Raw genomic sequence first — 25292 nt, 5'->3', positions numbered from 1 at the left:
GTGGCCGTGAGGTGAAATGAGTTTCATGCAGTACCCCGGGATGAGTACAGTATTTATCTGCTGTGATGAGGCACGGCGCAGTGCTGACCTCAAAGCATCACATTGTTTTACAGTGCAATGAGCAGCATCAGAGTGCAGGGATATCTCCGTAGTGAAGTACAGACATGATGGTGGATTGCACAATGCTGCTCAACTTCAGTTTGTACAAATATTACTGCTGTGTTAGATAACTGTTAAATTTCAGGTTCACCCTCAGAGAGGTCAAATTATATTCAAAGTTCAATCGTTCACTTGAAAATGTCACAACACTTTTCTCAAAAACATGTGATACAGGAACCAGTATTCACCTCCCTTTTTTCCCAGCTGTATTACCCACGTGTTGCCTTAAACTTTCAGGTCCGTGCACGTTTGAGAGTAGCCAGTGCCAGTGGACTGACACCAGCGATGGACGGAGCAGGTGGCAGAGACAGAAAGCCAGTAACAACACCGAGCCGCCCACTGATCACACTACACACACAGGTGACTTTAATGGCTTTTCACTGATGGAGTGGTTTATTGATTTTATAGATCCCCAGAATTCAAGAGGCAGCATGACCCCAAAATCATCCTAACTACACTCTCCTCTCAGCAGTTGAATCAGCATTTTTAAGAGTTGTTGATTTAGCTTGTTTTCCTTTGTTCTCAGGCTACTACATGAGGGTGAACTTCAGTCAGGGGTCCACACAGAGTGAGGCCCAACTCCAGAGTCCCCCACTCCCCCCTTCATCCCCTTACTGCCAGATTCTGTAAGTGATAACCATGACACTGATGCCCACATTTCTCTTATTATCATCCTGAATCTCTGTCAAATATCTGTTTTGATACAGAGTTGAATATTTTAGATATGAATTGCTCAATGCTCCGCGCCGCCTCTGTCTTTCTACCATGCAACTCTCTTCCCAATCCAACACTCTCCCCTTCTTCCTTCCTTCTGTCCTCAATGCAGGTTTCACTTCCACATCAGTGCAGAGAGTGCTGGGTCACTCAGAGTGCTTATGCAGCAAGCTGAGGGGAGTGAAGCAATCCTGTGGTCACGCAGTCACAACACTGTCTCCCATTGGACCCCAGAGCATCTGCCTATAGGCCTACACCAGCAGCCTTATAAGGTGCATGCTCGAGCAGTTGAACAAATACATTTTAATCTTAGTGGAAGGGACCTACAGTACAGTGACTGACTAAATGAGTATAGAAACATTATGACAGAAGCTTCCATAGAGAGCAAGAGGGCTCACTGTGTGGTTCTGTTATATAACAATGACGTGGTTTTCACAGCACCAGCACTGGGTTGCACCAGCTGTGCCTACTGTAAGTTCAGACGTAACCTAGTTTGCATTTCATTTGTAACTTTAGACAGACTACTAACTTGTTAAAGGTTGCACCAGCTGAAATAGTTCCAGCACAGGCGTAAGTTACAATGAGAGCAAGTTCTCTTTTGCAGTGAATCCCAGATAACAACACATAAAACATACATCTAAAAATGACTGTACATATAAAACAATAAAAACTAAATTACAATCCATATAAAGCAGCGGAGGTATACAAAAAATCAAAATTCACAACAAATAGGCCAAGGACAACAACATGAGAGATAGCATCAATTGAAAAAACACATACATTCACACACTGCCCTGTCTATCACAAGAGATTTAAACTGATCAGTACTGACGTGGTGATCCAGGACCAAATGGTGTAGTGCAAACTTGATTTATGCTTCAGAAGACATGAAAGATACTCAGGCAGTTTGCCAAGACATGCCTTATAGATAAACAGAATGCAGTGCTGCTCTCTTCTGACTGCTAACAACTGCCACCCAACTTTCTTATAGTGAACATTGATCCGCTCTCAAGCCATCCCCAGTTATGATGCTGAGTGCAGAATGATAGACTGCATCCAGGGGGTTTAAGAGTGGACTCAGAAGAGTCCAGTTTTGACTAATACAAGTCTTATTTCTAAAAGAATATAGACACTAATTCTAAATATTTGAAACACCAGTCTGTGGAGCACAAAACAGTTCAAGGGTGCTGCAAACTTCACCAAACGCTGAACATTATAACCTTGATCAAGGTAGAATTTAGACACGAATCCTTCAAAAGTGTCAATGTAATCATTTCTGTTCTTAGGTTTGGTTCAGCGGTTTGAGTAAAGGGACTCAGATGGACGCTGCTGCTGGAGATGATGTTGTTGCTGTGGATGATATCTCTTTTCTGAACTGTGAAAATTCCTACCAGCCACCAGGTAAATAAGTTTTCATCAACGTAATGTGTGAACTTTGTCGGCTTTGGTAAAACCTGCAGCAGGGAGCGTTTGGGAGGAGACTTGGCTAATTATGAAATTGTTTTTCCCTCCTCAGCTCTGTCTGCCTGTGACTGCTCGTTTGAAGAGCCTCTGTGTGTTTGGGTGCAGGGGGCTGAAGATGAGTTGGACTGGCTCAGCAGGTCTGGTCCCACTGAAACCCCCAACACCGGGCCTGCAGGAGACCACACCACCAGCAAAGGTCACTTTCATTCTAGACTGTCCTATAATGAAAGTATAATGTTGTGGACTTATGGATTACATTTAATACTGAAAGTATATGAATGTATGTGTTCGGAATTTTCCTTAAAAGCAAGCTTTTTGTAACTTGAAAAGTTGTGGCCACACAAGTGACCACAAATGACCATTACTGGAAGATTACACAGTCACGGTAGCACAAGTAGAGAAGAGCCACAAAGACAGAAAACCGACGCAGTCAAAATGTCGTACAAGACCAAGTAAGGCCTTAGCAGTGACACTCCTTACTTTAAAGTCACACAGTCTCACTGTAAATTGATAATGTGAAGTTATTACAAACATCAGCCACACTTTGACAATAAAATATAAATACAATTTTGTATCGCTGTGGTTCCCAACCTGGGGGCAGGGGCACCCCAAGGGGTTGCAAGGTTAATCAAAGGAGCCCTTGCAAGGGTCAGAAACACAAAGAAATTATGTTCAAAATGCTACTTTCCCTCTTTTCTTTTTCTGTGAAACACTGCAGCCTCACCTCTTCAGGCCCCTAAAAAGTGTACAAATGAAAATCCCTCTTTGCCTGAACTCCTCACAGCTCATTGACAGACGCAGTCTGTGGCAAAGAGTTGGAAGTGCTCATTTCTTTGTGTTAAGGGGTGAGTCTCCAGAAAAGTTTAAAACTAGAGTTTTTGTTATTTCACAGGGAATTACCTTTACATCAAGAGCTCCCCACCAAGCCTAAAGGGAAATATGGCCCAGCTGAAGTCCCCACTGCTGCCATCTGCTGGTGAAAAGGGATACTGCTTCACATTTTGGCACCACATGTTTGGAGCCACTATGGGCTCTTTGAGGATGATTCTGCAAACAGCTGATCACTTGACGAAAACACCGGTAAAACATGCATGAAACCAGTTCAATTTATTGTTTGTTTTATCCAGCAAAGAGAGACCGGAGGTTAGAGAAGGACACATTTTTTCATGAATAATTGGGTTTGACTCTGGATACATTACTTCCCTTTACTACAGTGTTAGAAAAACGGCTTTGAGGTTGATTGAGAAATATTTCTGATGGTTCCCACTGGGTTTTCTCTCTGTTATTATACTTTTCGCATAGTTGTGAAATGCCGATTGCAAAATAACATCAATGCATTGTAGACCAAGTGCAAGCTGCACAGTTTCAGTGCATACCACTGTGTTGCAAAAACATCCTCACATCCTCATTGTGACAAGTGAATCAGCCTCCTGTCTTTCCTGTAGGTGTGGCAAAAATCAGGAAATCAAGGGGATGAGTGGCAGCTGGTGCAGATCCATGTGACCTTGCAGAAAGTCCACCAAGTGATTCTGGAGGCTACAGTGGGAGGAGAGGCTGGAGACATAGCCATCGATGACATCTCCCTCACCAGTGGACCATGTCCTGCCTCTGGTAATAAGACTGAAACTGGAGAAAATCTGAAAAAAAGTGTTTAACTTGTTGCGGTGATTCAGTATGTAGTCATTTTGCAAGTAAAAGACTGACCAGAAAAGAGAGAGTCATGGCACATTTTCAAGAACTACTGTCTGTCACCAGTGAATCATATCCTCTCAACCACATCTTCCTCCTTTACATTAAATCTCAGGTGGATGTCTTGATACACGTAGGCCCACATTTGAAGGATAAGTCTGCCTACAAGGTTTGACCTTACTGTGGAATTTAAATAATGTCATTCATTGTGTTTTTCTTATTGTTAACGATCCCACGAAGAGTCCAAAACCACCGATGAATTGATCACAGTAACAAAAGTATTGTTGGTGAAGCCAAAGCTGGATATATGTTAATCCTCTGTGCCACAGATCGCCGCTGTTGTCCAAAACATATTGAATGTTGAACTGGGAGACATATTCCTTCATTATGAAGAATACTGCTGCTGTAAATACTCCCCAGTGCACCAAATCTGCGGCTGAAAATAGTCCTGAATAAATGCACAATTTCCTCCTGTTTGACACGAACACATTTGCTAAATGTATACATACTTTTTTAATGATTTCAACACATTGTGTTGCAGACTTGTGTGACTTCGAGGAGGGCAGCTGTAACTGGGAGCAGCAGACCACCGATGACTTCGACTGGGTCAGACAGTCAGGCTCCACCCTCAACCCCAACACTGGGCCAGACAGCGACCACACCACCAACACAGCCACAGGTCATTACTACTGCCTGTCCTCCTCTGCTGCTGACCGCGCCGGCCAGACAGCTCGGATGTCTTCACCGCTGTACCCTGCAGGTGAGGCAGAGATCTACAAGCTGTGTATTATGCTGCCATATATTGGCTCTGATATGGTTCTACTGCACTCTTGTCTGCAAGAGTATGTAAGTATAATCAGGAAAATGTACTTAAAGTATTTAAGATAAAAGTACCAAATGCAGAAAAATGACTTAAACGATACATTTTGGAAAATATATATCAAGTTGCTGATGGGTGGGCTGCACGGTGGTGCAGCAGGTAGTGCGCGTGCCTCACAGCAAGAAGGTCGCCGGTTCGATTCCCGGGTCGGGCCTTTCTATGTGAAGTTTGCATGTTCTTCCCATGCATGCGTGGGTTCTCCCCGGGTACTCCGGCTTCCTCCCACAGACCAAAAACATGCTCATTAGGTTGATTGGTGACTCTAAATTGCCCCTAGGTGTGAGTGTGAATGGTTGTGCGTATGTGCCCTGCGACTGGTCCAGGGTGTACCCCGCCTCCCGCCCATTGACAGCCGAGATAGGCTCCCGCGACCCCAAAAGGGATAAGTGGCATAGAAAATGGATGGATGGAAGTTGCTGCCGTGTTGCAGGATATTCCCTCTGATCTGACATCAGTCATGGAGTCACATTTCATTTACTTTTTCTTGCTGTTCAGGCAAAGGAGCTTGTGTACAGCTGTGGTACCACATGTATGGCAAAGACGTGGGGATGCTGAATGTTTACCAGCAGAGTGAAGACGGGAAGGAAACTCTGATTTTCTCTCAGATGGGAGATCAGGGTCGGCTGTGGAGGTTTGCTCAAGCTTCACTTGTGCCCCGGGTTCAGCCTTACAGGGTGAGTCATGAGGGTCCTCCCCAGCAGCCAGAGTCATTCTGAAGGTACATCAGAATTTCATTCAAATAGAAAGATAAGGTAAGACTAGAATGAGACTATACGCTTTGTGTTTCAGATCGTGGTGGAGGGTGTGAAGTCTGGCCCCACCCAGGAAGGAGACATGGCTTTTGATGATGTTCATCTGGCTGACGCTCAGTGTCCTCTTCCCGGACACTGTGACTTTGAGAGCAACATGTGTAGCTGGAGCAACCTAGGAGGAGAAGTGGACCAGGAGGACTGGCTCCGCGGCAGAGGAGCCTCACCAAACCCCAACACTGGACCCAGTGTGGACCACACCACCAACTCAGCACACGGTAATCTTACGGATGTGTAAGTCTGTGATTCCTGCTTTGAGCAGGATGGACGTCAGTGGGATCAAAATCTGCAGGAACTTCATGCCACTAACTCCATTGTACATCACAGCTGAAGGGAAAAGTAACAGAGTTTCCCAGCAGCTTTATTACAGTATAGATGTGTATTATTCACCAAAATTCAGTTCTGTTCGGGGATGCGTACCTGCCTACCTGTGCACACTTTACCTGTGCACTCACTGTGCATGACCAGAGTCTCCCCCAAGGCTAAGCAGATACACTGCTAAAGCTGTAGTGAGTTAGTCGTATAAGTGTAGCAGAGAAAGTGCAGCCAAAATTTCTCTCTGCTAACATGCTAGCTTAACAGCTGTGAGTACTAACGACAGCCATGTTTGTTTTTTGTTTGTTGTTTGCATTAAAATAATGTGAGGTGTTTTCTTAAATCTGACTGAGACATGAGGTAGTTGAAGTATTCAGTTTTCAGCATTTTTGCTTTTAAGAACATTTTCCTGATTATACTTTAATACTTTTGTTCAAGTGCAGGGTTTTTACTTGTACCAGAGTGCTTTCACATGTGGTATTGGTACTTTTACTTAATTAAAGGATCTGAGTACTTCCTCCACCACTGCAGCTGTGACAGATCTCAGCCCCTCAGGCACTTTGATCCAGACCAAAGCATCAAAAATCACCCTCACCAGATCTGAATCTTATGTTGGGTGCAGTTAAAACCACCAGCACCACCAAGTCTGACCGAGTTTGTACGTAGCAGGTTAGAAAAGTACAAGACACCAGCTGTACACATCTGTTTGAAGTGAGGTCGAGTATATCAAGTCATGACCTTATAGAGGAATTCTTTCTCTCATTATTTGTGAGTGATCTTGCCGTGTTTCCACCAGGTTACTATCTGTATGTGGACAGCTCCGTGGGTGAGTCAGGAGACACATCCTTCCTGATCAGTGATGTGTTCCAGCCGTCCACTAGAGGTCACTGTCTGACATTCTGGTACCACATGTATGGCAACCATGTCGGGGCTCTCAGAGTTTATATGAACAACAGGTAACTAACCTCTAATGTCTGAGCAGGAGCAGCAATATTAAATATGAACCGCACTCTGATAACGCTGTCTCATAGAAAAATGCATTCTGGGGGCAACGAGGAAGGGACTCTGAAGTGGCTTGAGACTGGAAACAAGGGAGACAAGTGGCAGGAAGCCACTGTGCCCGTTCAACATAACGAATCCTTCTGGGTAATAATGAGCTTATGAAAGATTTCATCAGAACAAGCTTTAACATCCTGGACCTTTCTGATAAAATATGAAAAAATACAAATTCAGACAACAGCTACATAAAGTTAATTTAGAGTAAGTGTCATTCACATAAAAGGCAACATATTATAGTGCATAAATACCTTTTATTAACACATTAACCGGGAACAGCTGTGTTTACTGAATCTGAACTCTCCTTTCTTTTTCACAGTTTGTGTTTGTGTATCAGAGGGGGATGAATACAGGTGGCGACGTTGCTCTTGATGATATCACCATCCTCCCCGGCAGCTGCTACCCAGAGCCCTCCATTAACCCCCCTGGTGATCATAACAGTAACCTGAAGCCTTCCTTAGCGGATTCAGCCGAGCCGACAGTTATTTTTTAGTGTAGTGATAATTTCCATTTGGTCCAAAAATTCCTTCTTTTTAAGCTTCAGTATAAGTAAGACATGTTTGCTCTAAGAGAGGCATGTTGCGAATGAATTGACGTCACATGTTGTGCTCTCATCATGTTTCTTTGTGTCTGTAGACATGATGTCCGTAGGTCTGGCAGTTGGTCTGACTCTGCTGGCTGGAGTCATCATCTCCATCTTCCTCTTTATGCTGAACAGGAGGTGCAGTACAATGTACACAGTTGTTTAAATACATAAATAATTGACATAATGTACATAAGAACACTGACTAATGCTGATTGATGTTGTCTGCCTGTGTGTCTTAGGACTCGGCAGACAACTTTAAATGACGGCGCAGTTGACCAGAACTCTGGGCTTGACCTCTTCGACAGAGTAGCTGTAAGTAACCAGGATTTCTTGTCTTGTCCAACCTTCACACAGTACAGGTGATGAGAATATTTGTTTCCTCCCAGGGCATCTCACATGGGACTGAGTCTGACTTTTCCTTCTTCGGCGTTCTGTATGATCCGTCGCAGCATGACACTGACACTGCCGTGGCCTCATCTGAAGCGTAGTCCAGATTAAAAACCACAGCCAAATTTTAAATTATGCCTGTGTTCTTGGATGCATTCGATTTCCATTTAGATGGTTATTCAGAAGATGAAATGATGATTACTTTGAAAATGAAAGCTCATTTTTATAAAATGGAATTGAACAAATACTCTGCAGTAAGTTGTTTTATGTTGTTGGCGATGTGTAACCAGCAGGACCAGATCTCCATTTGCTGATTTAGTCTCCATTTTAGTCGCCAGATTCTGAGTAAATCATTTTTGCCTGAAGTTTTTAGTTTTTGTTTTAAGAAACTGTACATTATAAAGATGACAGTTTTTTCCTGTTGTATGTTTTGACGGTGCAAAGATTAAAAGTGCTTAGTCATGCATAATGTATTATTTACAGCTTTAATCATAGAAATAATTTATTTTGTCTCATTTATTGAAATTGCAGCAATCATGATGTTTTTCTTCACAGTAAATGACCAATAGTGACTGCAGGAGAGGCTATCACAGAAGTACAAACGTACATATGTTCGGATAAAGCTTCAAATCCTCAATTATTTTACTATTTTTGAATTATTCTTTTTCACTTTTCATTTCCAGGGCCAGAATGTGTAAAACTTCTTAAAAATGGTTTTAAGAATGCAATTTTAAATGTATGTATAAAATTTTTCAGGACTTTTACATATAATGGAGTATTTTAGGTGGCACGGTGCCTCGGTGGTAACACTGTCGCCTCACAGCTAGAAGGTCCCCGGTTCTAATCCTGCTGTGGACGCCGGGGGCGTGTCCTCCACCATGCCCTTGGTCCCTGCTGCTCGAAGAAAAATAAGGGCCTTTCTGTGTGGAGTTTGCATGTTCTCCCCGTGTTCACCTGGGGTATCCTCCATAAAAATACCCCCACTAGAAACATGCAAGAAGATCACCACCTGACTAATGGTGACAAAGGAGAGCTGGATCCCCGGGTGCCGGTCGACTGGCAGCCCACTGCTCCTGGTCTGCCGTGGAGGAAGGACTGACCATGGATGGCTCAGAAAGCGGGAAAGAATTTCACAAATGCATGGCGTGTGCAGTTTCCCCCTCAACTCTGCATGTTGTGTGTAACAATTGCGACGAATAAAGGAATTCTTATTTTTACATTGTAGTATTGTTACACTTGCTTAAGGAAAGGATCTGAGTACTTCTTGAACCAGTCTCAGCAGAAGGTGTTTGGCCTCTAATCCAAAAGGCTTGTTCAGTTCTAACTGACTGGTGAGGAGTCCCAGCCATGTGTCCTCTTGCAGGATCACAGCTCTGCCCAGCATCATGTGCGATGTTAGGGTCACATGAGTCATGGTGTTCATGGCGCAATAGATGTTGATGGGTGAGAATGGGTGGGTTGTTGACCCACCTGCCCATCACATGTGTCAATAGGGTCGTGTAAGTCCTGGTGTGAATGGCTGTTCAGCTGCCTGGGGAGAGATCTCAGGACTGCATTGTAAGTGGCTAACTAAAAACACTTCATTACAAGTAAAAGTCCTAAGTAAGTATCAAACATGAAAGTATTCAATGGCCCTTGTAATTTGGATGCTTCTGTATATGATTAGATTATTATAACTCGCACAGTCGTGTGTAAGCAGTATTTAACTGTTGAAGTTGGCTGAGGTGGAACTACTTTTAAAGAATTATTTATGACAATAATTATTAACATTCCGGATTAGCCTGCTGATTTTTTTGATTGATCGATTGATCGTTTGGTTTGTAAAACTGCAGAAAGTGTTGAGAAATGCCCATCACTGTTACCCAGAGCACAAAGCGACAACTTCACGCTGCTTGTTTCATGCAACTATTGAGAAAAACTCTACTTTGAATAATCACAAAGAAAAAACAGTTACAACTGTATGTGTGCACACAGTTGCTCTTTATGTACTAGTAGATTTAAGGTCAACAGTTGATCAAAGGCAGATAAAAAATAAACACAGAACTATTATGTAGAAAAAATAGGCGTATATAAAAAGCAACAATGACCCACAATGTACATTGTCAGTATACAAAGTAATAAGTCTATAAAAAAAGCCTATAAGTCGGGTGTTTATACTGTAAGTCCAAATTCTCCAATGTAGTCTTCACTGGCGCTATGTCCCTTTCTCATAATTAAGAAGCTGTTAAAACATATAATTAATGTTACAAGAATAACGTCTCTCTACTCTGTGCTCTCTTATGCTCAATAAATGAAATGTGTTATGTTATTTTGAGAACATGACTGACAACCATACATCACAGACAATAAACAACTATTTAGTTTAGCTGCATCACTTCCTGCAGTGGGAGCGGACGGAACCATGTGCACCTTTTGGAGGGGGGTGGGGTCCTCGGAGGCTGTGCTGATGATTTAGATACATGAAAAATTCTGTCAAACCATATAAATAACCGATAATATTACTTAAAAAAATGGAAATGCTGATAGTGTGAAATTTCCAAACTGTCGATAAAGCAAACTTCTAATTCATACTTTTTGAGTCCCCTCCCCACTTTCTCGCTCTGGTAACTCAGTTCCACGACTCCTCTCCGTTCAACACGCCTTACCGTACTGTTTATTTTAGTTGCATTGGCCGTTAAAGAAAAACTATTTTTCATTTCTGACTCACGTTTTCCACTTTTACGCAAGCACCCACACGCTCATACACAGCCACACCACACAAGCAGACAAAAGACAGACACGGCTTTCAGCTCGACAAGCCCTCCCTGCCATGTTAGATATGTTCCTCTCAAAGCGAGCCAATCACGTCGCATGTCGCCAAACACGCAAGCACACAGAGCGCTCGTGCCGCAGGAAGCGAGTGTGTGAGAGAAGACTGCTCGGAAAGAACAATGGGAGTCGAAGTTGAGACCTTAAGGCCCGGAGATGGTACGGTTTTTATCATTCGGGTGACTCGTTAGGTTTATAATATTGCATTTTAAAGGTTTATTCGTTTATAACCAACGTGTTTCCCTTTTCAGGAAAGACATTTCCGCAGAAAGGACAGAACGTCACCGTGCACTACGTTGGTAAGACATTTCATTGCAGACTGGTCAAAGGTTACGTTATTTAATTCATCCACTTCCATTTAACCTAAAAAGTAAACGACTGCTCGCTCAAATATAAACTCGTTGTCGATTTTGATTTGCATCTAAAGGAAATTGTGTCGTTTCTCATTTGTGAAATAGCGCATTCGCTCTCGAGAGCGAGATGATCGACGCCAGTCTGGAGCGTATGTGGTATCATGAAGATATGCAGTAATGTTATCTTAGTGTAGCGCAAAGACGGGAAACGGAGAAAACGGCTGATCTGACTCTCCAAATTGAACAGTCAGTCAGATTACCGGCACTCCTGATGCTCACCAATTAAGACGTTATATCTCGATTGTTCAGTTCCTTCTAAAACAAATAGCGAGGCTAGCAGTTTTCTCTGATTTCTGTTCTTTGTGCTAAGCTAAGTCAAGCTAACCGTTCTATAGCTATAGCGTTAGCTTGGCATTCAATGAATAGCCGTCGGGGCGGCATCGTGTTACTGCCAAATTGTGAGCACTGGCTAACGTGTGTAGTCCCCGTTCACACGGTGTTAAAGTGCTTCAAAAACACACTTAACACTTGTGGAAAAATGATGTGGTCAAGGGTCGCTAACACCATTTTGTTTGTGTTGTTGAACAGGCACGTTGACCAATGGACAACCGTTCGACTCCTCCAGGAAACGGGGAGAGCCCTTCAAGTTCAAGATTGGAGCCGGCCAAGTCATTCGTGCTTGGGATGAAGGTGTAGCTCAGGTACGGAGAAGAACTTTAATGGGCTACCATACCGATTTTACACATCAAGAGGAGTTTCCTCATCTTGGGGTTTAGTAATCAGCCTGTGAAATAGGGCTGGACATGGCTATTTTTAGCATCTTAATTTGGGATGATTCACCTTTTTAGACAAAATATTTCTGGGCTAAAATGCTATTGGGTGTTGCTGTTAAGTCTCGTGCTTTTTGGTCTTCATGTGCAAAACGATTGAGCTAGGATGATTAACTGCTGCCCCGCCTGCAAGGCCATCATGGCTGTGTATAAAACACACGTTACCCTGCACAGCGTTGGACTGTCAGTAACACAACCCCTTTTTAGATATCTCTGTTTTTATATAGAGCTGCAGTGATTTATCGATTAGTTGTGAGATGTTAGATTAACAGCTAACTACTTTGACAATCATTGAATCAGTTTCATCGGGGGGGAAAAGTAAGAATTTGTTGATTCCAGCGTCTTATATGTGAATATATTCTGGATTATTCACTCTCTATGACATTAAACTGAATGTCAGGGTTGTGGACAAACTCTGATCCGTATTTCACCATTTTCTGACCTTTTTATTGACCAAACAACTAATCAGTTAATCAAGAAAATAATTCACAGAGTAATTGACAGTTAAAAATAATCATTAGTTGGAGCCCTAGCACAGATGGAGCAGAATAATCATCCCTTTCATTGATCTGCTGTTAGTGTGTTCCTGACATCAGCCTGATGACTGCAGACAGCTGGCAGCGCTCACGTCGTTGGGAAACAGTGTTACAGTGCTGGTAGCTAACCACTGATAAAATCATATATAAACTATCATCTCCTTGACTTTCATCACCCAGCTCTACTGTGAAAACAGTTATGTAATTTTTTTCTGTGGCTCCGTGGGAGCTTTCCAAAGTCTGGACAAATATCCCGTGATGATGTCACCAAGGTTATCTCAGCTTGGTCTGAGTTGAAATTCGTATGCTGTGTACCTGTCTTCAGATCTAACCGTTGGGATATTTCAGCTTGTTGTATTGATATTGGTAGTTCTTTTTCTTTCAATACACCATGACTTGAACTCACTGGAGTACTCCTTTAACAGCAGTGCAAAAACACACAGCAGCCGGTCAGTATAAAAAAAATGTATTTTTAACTCATTCTTCACCTCCACAGATGAGCGTTGGCGAGTTGGCCAAGTTGACCTGCTCGCCAGACTACGCCTACGGCAGTAAAGGATTCCCACCTATCATCCCAGCAAATTCCACTCTCATCTTTGAAGTGGAGCTGCTGAGCTGCTGAGTTGAGGGTTGTTCTTCAGAGTTTCTTATTCCACCCACATCTTTGACACAAATAACTGTTTAATTAAAGGTGCTGTCTGTAGCATTTATAAACACCGTTAAATGACTGTAGAAAGATTTCCGATGTCTTGCTACGACTGAGACTGAGACAAACACACGAGGCCATGCTAATGCCAGTGGTATTGTTGGTGTTAAGATAACATCTTGATTCAAAAGCAAAAATCCTTAAATCCTCTTGGATACATGCGGCCTGTATTCTTACATTTGTTTGATAAATCTTTGACTCTTTTTTTGTGCCATAAAACAATCTAAAAGAATTGCCACCAAAACCGAAACAGTGGCGTGAAATCTGCAAGCAGCTAATTCGTCCATCAGTGTGTATCCTGGTCTCTCAAAAGTAGAGGTAATGATTCTAAATGTTAAAAATGCGCACGAAACACCTTTTAATGAAGCGCTTATTTGTGTTTTCTTGGCTAAATGTATCCCTTCAGTGGGTGCATTGAGTTGACAGCTTGAAACTTTGACACAACTTTAAAACACTTCATATCTTTGGGAACAATAATGTCTTATGATTTAATTTTCATCCCTGCTCGTGTGCCATTTATCGTGTGAGGAACAGATTTTTAATCCCATCCATTTATACTCTTTGTCTTTTTGTCACAAGTTAAGGACCTCAGGTGTCCTTGCTTTATGGCCTCGTGCTTCACAGATTGGTAATGTTTTTTTTCATACATTTTCATCCTTTTGAAATTGTCCTACCCGTGGGTATTGCATTCTTGCATTAAAAGAAAGTATAAAATATTTATGTGTTGTTCATTGTCATGATTTAGATTTCTGAACAAGTGGTTGTGATAACAGACAGCTTTACATATTAAGACGTGTAGATTCACCCTGAACAAATGTCTGTAAACACAAATCGTCCTCAGCACTTTCACGTTTGGTTATCTTCACAATAATAAAACTTTTCTCTTTCCACGCAGTGCTACAGGTTTGTAAGGCATGAAAGCAGCTAAATGTTTTGGCTTGTTAAGATCATGGCAGAGTGGCTGGTTCATGACTTTCAGTATTTGCCATGAAGAGACCACCATGTCTGCCTTAGTGTTGTGTACATGTACACAGTATTGTCAAACTGGATTCTGCTCTGAGTCATCTGCACCAGTTAAAGATGACACACAAGAAAAAGTCCTGCATCCAAAGTATTACTCAAAGCACGGAAGTGTAAACAATATACCCAATTATTTAAGATTAAGGCACTCAGTGCAGTTAAAACGGCCCCTTTGACTGTTGAATCATTAGATTTTTGTTACTCCTGTACTAATCAGCATTTTACAGTCGCAGCTGCTGGAGGTGGAGGTAAACGCATTTAATGATTATTTTCCTTCTGGATCAATCTCCTGAATGTTTTCGCGATTGATTACATAACATTTTCAATGCAAGATTGTAATTGAGTATATTCACAGTGTGGTATTAGTACAATAACCCAGAACCCTGAGTAACACCTTCACAATGCTTGTCCTGTCCAGCCAGTTTTCCAAACTTTAGGATCATTAAAAATAAATTCAAACTAATTAAGAAAAAGCAGCAAATCCTCACATTTCAAAAACTGGGACCATAAAAAGTTTGGCTTTGCTTTGCATAAATGATGACATGAAACAAATAGCAGAAAAGCTACCCATTAATTTTGTTAGTCTATTAATCAGCTCAATTTGTTAAGTTATGCTGTGTATTAACTTTTAACTAAAGCTGCTAAATAAATATAGCTGAGTAAAGTGCAAATTACAGTGCACTGAACACTGATAAGCAAAATGTAGGAATTAAAAACTTAGGGGAAAAAACAACCATAGATTTCTGAATGAATTCTAAGAAGTAAATTATTCTCAAGTACCCCGATTATTAAATATTTATTTATGCACACCGAAATCAAAATTGCTACACAAAACTCAAAAACAAAGCTCTAGTTATACTCCGGAAATAGATTATGTAATCAAATGGTGCTGGCTTTAAATGTCCATTTTCATAGGTTTAGTGTGACTGTGGCCATCTGGTGGCAAAAGTCAGAATTACATCAGGGACGTAAACTGCTGCCTTCACTTACTCCTAGTAATTTTCACAGCGCCGTATTCAGTACAACGAAAGGATCGCCGAATACTAAGCTTTAATCAGTGATGGAACAAGTGCTTTGGTCTTTTAATTACGTAAACTTTATTAAAGTAAAGTGTTTTCATAATAATGTGCTCGCAGTACCAAAAGTACAAGTGCATTATGCAGAACATTTCCAAATAATGTATATTAATGTATTATAAGTTTTGTATTGTATTTTGATGCATTAATGTGGCCATCACTTAGGTGTTGCAGCTGGTAAATTTTTTCGACTACTGTACTTAAGCACAAATTTTATAAATTTGATGTACTTATACTTGACCTATAGTATAGTATACTTGAAATATTTAATTTCCCCAGTAATTGGACATCTTTGGATTATTTACAAATTAAGATTTTTGCGTACTTATGAAAAACTTAGAAAAATGTGTTATCATAAATTAAATTGCGCAAAAGTATAGAAAAATTATAGTAATACAACAATTACGACAGCACATGAAGGCAGCGTTTCCACGGGTACGGTCTCTCCTCAGGAACAGGGCTTCATTCTTGAGGAGAGTAAAGTAGCGCACGGATGTTGTGCGGACCATTTGAAGTTTAGCATCGATATTTAACATAATGAGAAACTTTATATTACACCACAAAAATAGTTCGGTTTGCATCGGATAATTTTTTGTGTGTGTGTTTGTGTCATATACTTTTTGTTTTAGCAGCGACAGTGAGACGTTGGAGTGTCCGTTCACTGGCGCAAACTCACTTTGCGCCAGTTCATGAATTTCACTCTGAAACTCATTGAAGATGCGCTATGAGCTGAGAGGAAGGATGGCGATGACCCTGACAAAGACAGTGAATCTCATCACAGGGATGGTCATTGTTTTCCAGTTTCAACTGAGCTTCACGAAGCTGAAATCAGTTTCTGGTAAGTCTTCAAAATTAAACTAAATACGCAAATAACGGTTTGCCTCGCGGATCATTGTAAGCTAACATTAGGCTAACGCGCGGAGCTGAAGGTCAGTTTGCACTTTGGTGTCGAAGCTAGCTTTCATATCATGCAGTAATTTATATTAAGGTAGTGTACATTGGAAAGTAGTAGGATTTACAGTAATGGTTTATTATTTAGTTATTTAATATTTCAGTCTTGTTATATAAAAGTCAATACACTTGTTAACGTAGCTATATGTTAGCTTTAATTAGCTCCTGTCATTTTGTTACTGTGTCAGTTTGTTGCTGCAGAGCATCATTTTTTATTTTTTTTATTTTTTAGTCTTATCCTTATTATCATTCTTATTATCTTATTATCATTATATTTCATGCACAATTAAATGTGTATATACTAACATTATTTGGTCTATTATTTCAATTATTCATAATTGTCCCTTTAACCTCTCATACCATAGATCATCATGTACCTGTGCTGATTTGTGTTTCCAGCTTCGACCAGCAGGCGGAGAGTCTTGATTTAGAGCTAGCAGAGACATGTCAGGTGTAAACAGACTCAGGTGTATTGCTGAAGTAGCTGTGTTCAACCTTGTTTCTGCCAGTGTCTGTTGTTTTCTATTTTCTGTGGAACATTTGGTTCAAACGGTGGACCATGCTGCTACAGCAGCTGCTGAGCTGTACTGAAAGGTATGATAAATCTGACTTTTGCTGATCTACAGACATTTTAACATATGGAAACATCCCCTAAGAGGCAGGAGTCACTACACTCATTACTCTTTGTTACCTCTGTCTTCTTGACATCTGCACTGCTACTGCAGATTATTTCACGTCAGCATGCTGCCCACAAGGTACTCAGACACTGGTGGAGGGTGATCAGGCCTCTGCAGCCACAGGACTACCATGTGACAGAAATATAGACACAATACCCACTGCTGCTGGCCTCACATGCCTGGTCCCGGACCTGCTGGTGTGAAGAATGTGAAGCATGCTTTCACCCTCTGCTGTGAAGAGAAAAGTTGGGACTGACTGTTGTCACTGGAAGTGCAGAATGCCAGAGTGACCACACATGTTTTCCACATGGCGCTCGCTGGGGAATTGTTTATGTCCTGCTGCATATTAGAAGAAGATGTAGGGGTTTGTTTACTGTTTGAGATGTTCAGGGAGGCATTCTTCACATGGAATACCCTTAAAACACATTTTCTCCTATTTTAACTTAAGTAGCTTCAAAGTTGTTAAAAATCTTATTGCACAAAGTCACTGTCATATTTCATGTGTCAGTTTTTTTCAAGCTCTTCATTGAAGCTATATGATGCCTAATACTGAGTGAAATATTCAAATATGTGGCATTGTTGATTGATAAATTATTCAAAATTTTTCAGGAGTGAAAACCTCTGGATTTATCCAGTTGTGGGTGGGAATGCTGACTTGTCAGATTTAGTTATGGGCTGCGTTTCTCTGTTTTTCTCTTATTGGTTTCATGTGACAGTATGATTACATTTTATTGAATTAGTTTCTGGACTACTCAGACAGTTGTCTGTGCTTATTTGTGTTCCAACAGTGGTTGCCTTGTTTTGTTATTTCTTTATTTTATTCTTACCAGTGTTACAGTACCAGTGTCCATGCCAGTGTTTGGCTATTTACACAAACTGCTGAAGTTGCAACACAACAATATAATGTTGGCCATAAAAACATGCTTTTTTTAATCATAATTGCATAATTGTAAGTACATTTGTTCTAAGAAGTGTGCGTCTTTGGCAGTATGAGCTCAGATCAGAACATCAATGGCTTATTTCCCTCTGATTCCTCAGGAGTGCACCGGACTGACACACAGGAGCTGTCTCCATCAGAGGGAAGGTCGTATGCCGTCACAGGGAACAGCAAACCCAGGGAGAGGAGGTGGGCAGCCAGGTCTGGGCTGCCTGGCTGGGCTGCAGATAAGAGGGGCCACTACAGAGACCAGCACCAACCAGAAGAGTCTGATGTAGACCTGCTGATGGAGGAGGGGCACGACAATTCTACACAGATTATGGTAAAGTTAATTACAGCTGAGATGATGGATGAACATTGTTTCGATCTGCTGATATTAGTTGCAGTTTTGCTGCAGGTCATGGTTATGAGATTTGAATTTAAGACATTTTGGGGTTTTTTGTTAGATATGTAGACATGATAAGCAAGAAAAACCCAAGAAAGATAAAGATTAGACAAATGGAAATATTAAATGCAGTGTTTCTTGAATGTTTCCCTCTTTGGAACAGGAATTTTATTTATTGGGGAAACTAGCCACGAAACATTATTTCTTGACTGCGGTTTGACCGCCGTGTTTCCTTGATGAGCTCTGTCTGTCTGTTTTACTTCTAACACCTGTCAAAAGCACACCTTTCACTATCCCGACACATTCATTTAGTTCCACTTCACATTTTCCTAATACTTATGAATGTATGCTTAAAGCATTTCAACCTTACATTGTTGGACAGGACATCGATCACGCCTACTACACATCTAAGATCTACAGTCCTGGAGACACAGCCGGTAAAGAGCTGTGGGTGAATGTCGATGAGATGGAAGAGGATGAGTGGAAGGTCTGTGGCTTCTTGTCCAGCGCCCACAGACAAGCTGAGGTATGAAATCAGCCTGTGTGAATTAAATGGAACAATCACTATTTCATGCTTCTGAATGCCTCATGTAGAAGAATCCATTTTTCATTTGTGTGTTTACTTTGACTCTCCTGAATGAAAAAATACATACAAGGCTTTGATGTCCAAATTATTTAGACATTGGTCTCAGGATCTTATTCTAAGTATTTTACACAGTGAAGGATTCTGACAAAAAGTGCTTCTTGGGTCTTCAGACCATCTTTAACATACAGTTGATGTTGCACTTTGCCTTTCTTCGTCTCCAGAGAGTGACCCTGTCCTTCGACTTCCCTTTCTACGGACACGTACTAAAAGAGATCACAGTGGCAACTGGAGGCAAGTCTTAAACTACACACAATGTCTTCTCTCCAGAAGGTGTGAGCTCAGAGTTATGAAGCCTCTCTCTGTCTTCATTTGAGCTACAAGTCTATATGGTATAGAGCTGCACACAAAATGATTTAGTGTTATATTTATGTACAACTGCACAGTTCATACTTAAAAATTTGTGTTGGCAAAGCAACTTAAATATATTTGACCTCAGAAAAGCATTACTTTATGAGGCTATAACCTGCATCACAGGCTTCCTGTGATGTTTCTGTAATTTTTTTTGCATGTGCTGTAATATCTATAAGTGTCAAACTTTACAGTCAACACTGCTAGACCACACACATCAAAACTGATGAATTCAAGTTTCAATTTTGTCTCATTATATAGTTCACTTATGTGTCATATCCTGCTTCTTTCCTTACTGATACTTCTTACTATCACACTATCCCGTTTGCTGCTGTAACACTGCACATTTCTCCACTGTGGGATTTAGAAAGATTTATATTCCAACCATCTTGAGAAAAAGAAGGTGAAGATGAGGCTGTGTAAGAACTACATTAATCTGCAGACATACGACATGAAAAGATGTGCGTGGGGTAGGCGAGACGGGCCCTTTGTCCCATCACTTGTGAATGTCTCTCTGCATTGCATACAAATGACTAATGGCAACCTGTGCACATTTTCTCTCACAGGTTTCATTTACACTGGAGACATAATTCACCGAATGCTCACAGCCACTCAGTACATCGCCCCCCTGATGGCAAATTTTGACCCCAGTCTGTCCAAAAACTCGACTGTTTTTTACTTTGATAATGGTAAGAGAGACAGAGCAGGAGAAATCTGCCAATAAGGCTTCTTGCTTGTGGTTCTGCTGTAGAAGATTTCCGCTAAATATATGTGCATGGTTGTGTTTTTCTGTGTCTGCCGTGAAGGCAGTGCACTGGTGGTTCAGTGGAACCGGATTCACCTGCAGGACAACATCAGTCTTGGACCCTTCACCTTCCAGACTGTTCTGCACAGCGACGGACGCATCGTCTTTTCTTACAAAGAGGTGACATTTCTTCTCTTCCTCGTGTTCTTCTGTTGATGTGAGACTTGTCTACTGACACAGCTTTTTCCCCATAGGTTCCTATAGACATCAGTGACATCAGTGCGGAGAATCATCCAGTCAAAGTGGGCTTGTCGGATGCTTTCGTGGTGCTTCATGAGATAGAGCAGATCCCCAGTGAGTGGCACATTTGGTGTATAAAACTTAACTTAAAGCCTTTAAAATCAGGAACATATCAACCAAGACACTTTATCTCACTAGTAATTCATAACATCATGTCCTTTCTGACGTGCTCCAGATGTTCGGAGGAGAACCATTTATGAGTATCACAAAGTCGACATCCTCAAGTCCAAAATCTCCAATTCTACAGCTGTGGAGATGCTGCCTCTCCCCAGTAAGTTAATCCTAATTTAAGTCTACAAAGATGTGCTGCCAAGATGACAAAGCATGCAGTTTGCACAGAAATTCTCATGTACATTTGGATCATTAGTAGCCTGATCTGAGCATTTTTTTAAAAAATATTTTTGTTATGTTTATGTGTTATTTAATATTGAAAATGGCAGTTGAATGTTCGCTCTGCTGCAGGACGGCCTATAAAAACACGTTCAGGTTCAGTTTTCAGAAGTCAAAGCCGTCCCTTCCTCCTCATTCTTCCCTGTTTTCTTTATTCTCAGCGTGTCTCCAGTTCTCCAGCTGTGGTCCATGTGTCACCTCTCAGATTGGCTTTAACTGCAGCTGGTGCAGTCGGCTACAAAGGTGAAGTGGAAATACACAGAGAGCACAAACTGTCCCGCTGACAGGGCCGCAGAAAAAATGTGCCCACTGTTAATCCCCTTATTGTTATTGAAAGAGAGCGTTTTTTTTTTTTGCTCACTGTAACTGCTCCTCCTGTCCATACAGGCTACAAACAGATTGACTGAGAAGTGATTTGCATGTCTGTTATGGTGGGACAAAATGTACTGTCCTCCTCCAGTAAAAACCAGTGGAAACTTCTCAAACTTCTGATTGTTTTGGGACAAAATTTCACACTAAAATTAAAGTAATTAAAGTTTGGAAGACACCTGCTTTAGCTCCACTGGATGCATTGTTGCAGATTGAGGACTTGTGGTTTTGTCTTCAGTCACTTGGATTGAAATTCCTTTAGGAAAAACAATCACAGCGAGTGATAAACGTTTGTGTGCCATGTGAATATTGTATGAAGATAAATTTGAAAAGAACATGAACCAATCTTTTTAGACTAACATTTACTTCCTTCCTCAGATGCTCGAGTGGCTTTGATCGGAACCGGCAAGACTGGGTTGACCTCGGCTGCCCGGAGGAGGTCGTCATCGTTTTTGCATTTCAGAAACTTACAGAAAGTTTGACCCTGTTTGAACTCAGCACCGCTTGTGTCTGTCTGTGCACGAAGAAGTTTACTGATGTTTGTTTTTCCAGAGACGAGATCCCCGATGTCTCCAAATGACCGACGCCACAAACGCCACATCTCATCACCTCACACGTACGACCACTCCTGCTGCAACCACAATGCAGCAGAGGGCCTCCAGCCTGACCTCCGCCCTCCTCAGCAAGACGTCCACTGTCACCAACCCTTCAACAGGCAGCAGCACCAGCAGAAGACTCATATCCACTCTACAGACTCCTACGAGCAAACCTGCAGACGGTAGGCTCACGCATGTTTCCAGATCATCTGTAGTAAACAAAACGTGCACGTGTCATTTGTCTAAAACTGCAGTACTTGCAAATATGGTCCTTTTTTATCTCAGGTTTAGACTTTAGTGTTAAGTCGTCTCTCATTTAGGACAGATTATGGCTCAGGACAGGTGTCATTACTGTCTCATGAATTAATACTTGTTGCATAGCACACACGCCCTGTGTGTTGTGTAAAGTCTGACAGAGAGAGGGTCAAGTGGTCAGCTATTTCCCAGCCCTCTGTGAGCTCATAGCTGAGTGTATACAGCGCCATGTTAAATACTGCATAGTGTCCTCAGCTTCTGGAGGATGACTTAATGTATGTTTATCACTGACTGGGACAGAATAGGGAGGGTTGTTATTTTTGACTGTCGTGGCTATTGTTTATGGGCTGAAATGTTGCCTTAGCTCAATGGAAGAGTACTTGATTTTTATTAGAAAATAAGAAATCCTTTAAGTCCCAAAGTTAATCTCAGAATGTCTTCTTGAATTATGAGAACATTTTTGGATGTTCTGAACATTTTGATCGTGTCTGTATCTGCTGAGACCCTGCCTTCCACCTGCGTCTTCTTATCATTTTTGAAGTTTTCGGGTCGTTTCTGGTCGTCAGGATGAGTCTCATTCCCAGGTCATAAAATACTATTTGAAAACGCTTTGGGTTTGTGAGCTGCCAGCCCAAAGAGTCGGGATTTTGTGACCTGGGACTTAGACTCAACAGTCAGCAGTCTTACTGCTCCTTTTAATGGTGTGTTAACAAACAGCAGCATGTAGCCCTTAAAGCCACTGTGTGATCTTTATGTGATTACCACAGTGTTTACATTTGTGCTATCACTGAGAGTCCATCGTCCCATCTGCACAGCAGGAGACGAGGAGACCGCAGGAAAGAGTGGCGAGCGGCTGCAGATTGGTTTACTGACAGGCATCGTCATGGTGATGATCATCATGGCAGCAGCCGTCCTTATGTCTGTCTACATGTACAACCACCCGACCTCCAGCGCCAGCCTCTTCTTCATGGAGGTCAGTGACCCCAGCTGCTGTGCACCTGTTCTCTAAGGCACACTGTGTGTTTTTAATGTGGACTTCCCAGCTTCTTGGTTCGGGTTCATTTCTCCACGTACTTTAAATCAAAATGCAGACAGATGAAATTAGGGCACAAAGACATTTAAATCTAGAGTTAGATGTCTTGACGACTACTCTGAGGTTACCATGACATCTGGCATGAATACTCATCTCACAGAATGATTTCTAATCAATTCTGGTGTCTCAACCGTCATGGCACCAATTTTGGGTCTTAACCCGTACACCCCGGCCCACTGGTGTTACCCAAATCCTGTCATCCATCCTCCATCCATGTGCACATTGTTTGATCTGGAAACATTTTAAACACCTTTTCTATCTAATTTTTGATTAACCACAACTTAGAACAACTTTCTCTCTGCTCTGAACAGTGATTCCTCTCAGAACACGTGTTTGTGGTAATGTCTATCCCAAATCCATGTTATTGACGAGGGGCATTAATGTTTATTAATTTCCAGCAGTCCAGACGCACATCTCATACAAACACACATTTTCTCAATATTTTATGCAGTTTCTCCCTCAACAGACGCTCTCATGTGTTCATTTTCTTTCATCCCCACCCCCCCAACCCCTTCCCTCCTCAGCGGCGGCCAACCCGCTGGCCAGTCATGAAGTTCAGGCGGGGCTCCAGTCGCCCCTCTTACGCCGAGGTGGAGGCTCCTGGTCAGGACAAAGACAGCATGGTGGTCATCGACCCCAAGCAGTCTTTTGTCATGTCAGACAGAAGAGAGAGTGAACAGAAAGAAGGATTCATAGTTCCTGATCAGAGGGAGCGTTTCCTAGTCTCCGAGAGCTCCTGACCAAAACTGCATATCCCAGAAGGCTGTGGGACAGAGCTGGTTCTTCACGTGAGACTTTTGTTTCCATTCAGCTGTTGCTCGAGTCCATTTTAAGAATTTGAGCACTGAAACCTCTGTGAGGAGATTGTAACTACAGAATATTTTGGGTTCGAGTCGTTTGCTTTTGCTCGGTGAGCCATTGGACTCTTTTAATGCATAACCGGGGGAAAGAAGATAAAACTTGTTTTTCCGTTGCTCAGGTCACGTGTTCGTGTTTACTGCTGCGTCACAAAGAGCGAGAGGCGAAGCTGCCGAATGTTTGTTTTCAGACCATTTCTCTCAAAGACAGCTGTTACTTTCCAGAGCTGTTATGTGTTGTTCCCACACCTTCTTCACAAGGAGGAATGTCATATTCGGGTGTTATTTCCTCATCTCAAAAATACAGACTAAATTCCTCACCATTACACCCGCCTTCATCTGCGGGGCAAACAGGGTGCACAGTGTTTATCTCAGAGAAGAACAGTTTAACAGTGAAGCAAATGTCTGACTTTTACTTTATTTTCTGAACTTCAAATAAAGGCAGAAAACAGCTTATTTACTGATTGCTGTACAGATATGTACACTACAACATTACAAACATCCATAACCATGGAAAAATAGTCTATTTTTGATATGATACAGTCTTGCAACACTTTTCTAACATGCTGTAATTGTTCCCACGTTTGTGTAATCTGTATATTGATGATATAACTGTTAAAACAGTGCCGTGCTGATCATTTTAGTGTCTTTTCAGTCTTTACAGTCACACTATAGAGTTTTATTCATCAAGTTAAATGGACGACTAATGATAAAGTGAAGCCTATAAAAATGTTATAATTAAAACTTTAGGATATTTTCATACACATTCTGCGTGACATCAGTTTTATCTCACTTTTTGGAAATCTAAAAAAGTCTTAAAACTCAAATGTTAAGTGATTTTAGTGAGCTGAGAGTTAACCGGCTCCTCTATGCTGATACTTCTTCAAAACTGTTGGTCATCAATCTAATAATAAAGTAGTTTGATCTACTGCACATTTCAATAAAACGACACAAGAATCAACAGTTTCCTGCGTTATCAGTGACGCACAGCACAACTACACCAAATACACACAGAGTATAAGTGTCTGTCTTATTTGAGGCGTGTTTAGTTTAAAATGAGATTAAGGCAAACGGTCTCTGAATAGATCAGACTGGCCTGTAGGCTGCAGTGACGGGATCAAGGCACTGCTGTGTTTCGGTGCTGCAGAGGTCCAGGGTCAGTGATTCAGGTGTCCTTGTCTTCTGAGGGTGAATTGAGCAAAGTGAACGGAAGGAAATGACACATTAATTTGTAATCCAATAACAACGTGATCTTAGGAGCTGTAATAAAACATCAAACAGCACTTCTTACTATTAGATCCTTGGGAAAACATTTTGCTGTCTGTTGGTGAAGTTTCATTGAGAGGACTTTGAGC

The 25292-nt window shown here is 41.6% G+C and overlaps 4 protein-coding genes across 8 annotated transcripts in view; 3 read left to right on the top strand and 1 right to left on the bottom strand.

The window, feature by feature from the left end:
* Positions 1-693: 693 nt before the first annotated feature.
* Positions 694-8251, top strand: LOC139338773 (MAM and LDL-receptor class A domain-containing protein 1-like). Its single transcript, XM_070974034.1, has 15 exons — positions 694-785; positions 986-1145; positions 2160-2274; positions 2390-2533; positions 3230-3417; positions 3783-3948; positions 4568-4786; positions 5402-5580; positions 5696-5933; positions 6827-6986; positions 7062-7176; positions 7406-7526; positions 7723-7819; positions 7912-7984; positions 8059-8251. Exons 1-15 carry the CDS (start codon positions 694-696, stop codon positions 8158-8160), a joined length of 2169 nt encoding a protein of 722 aa, XP_070830135.1. The 3' UTR covers positions 8161-8251.
* Positions 8252-10688: 2437 nt separating this feature from the next.
* On the top strand, positions 10689-14008 carry LOC139339385 (uncharacterized). The gene is made up of 4 exons (XM_070974976.1): positions 10689-11026; positions 11119-11166; positions 11809-11921; positions 13083-14008. Exons 1-4 carry the CDS (start codon positions 10990-10992, stop codon positions 13206-13208), a joined length of 324 nt encoding a protein of 107 aa, XP_070831077.1. The 5' UTR covers positions 10689-10989; the 3' UTR covers positions 13209-14008.
* A 2097-nt stretch (positions 14009-16105) lies between these two features.
* plxdc2a (plexin domain containing 2a) lies at positions 16106-24002 on the top strand. Its single transcript, XM_070974025.1, has 13 exons — positions 16106-16226; positions 18055-18275; positions 18721-18864; positions 19146-19215; positions 19899-20021; positions 20139-20257; positions 20332-20431; positions 20553-20648; positions 20929-21010; positions 21515-21575; positions 21689-21914; positions 22755-22960; positions 23605-24002. The coding sequence occupies exons 1-13, from the start codon at positions 16106-16108 to the stop codon at positions 23818-23820; spliced, it is 1785 nt and encodes a 594-aa protein (XP_070830126.1). The 3' UTR covers positions 23821-24002.
* The window catches only part of myripa (myosin VIIA and Rab interacting protein a), a 25447-nt gene continuing 23837 nt past the window's right edge, over positions 23683-25292 (bottom strand). For 3 of the 5 annotated variants that reach the window (XM_070974356.1, XM_070974360.1, XM_070974358.1), the window contains one exon: positions 23684-25119. In XM_070974356.1, the coding sequence (XP_070830457.1) occupies positions 25103-25119 (17 nt within the window). In that variant the 3' untranslated portion in view covers positions 23684-25102. Of the gene's footprint in view, positions 25120-25292 lie in introns of all 5 variants that reach the window. The other 2 variants (XM_070974357.1, XM_070974361.1) reach the window with 1 other exon arrangement.

The sequence above is a fragment of the Chaetodon trifascialis genome, chromosome 11 (genome assembly GCF_039877785.1).
Source record: "Chaetodon trifascialis isolate fChaTrf1 chromosome 11, fChaTrf1.hap1, whole genome shotgun sequence".
NCBI lineage: Eukaryota > Metazoa > Chordata > Actinopteri > Chaetodontiformes > Chaetodontidae > Chaetodon > Chaetodon trifascialis.
Note: the sequence above shows the minus strand (reverse complement) of the source record. Positions and strands in the feature narration are given on the sequence as shown.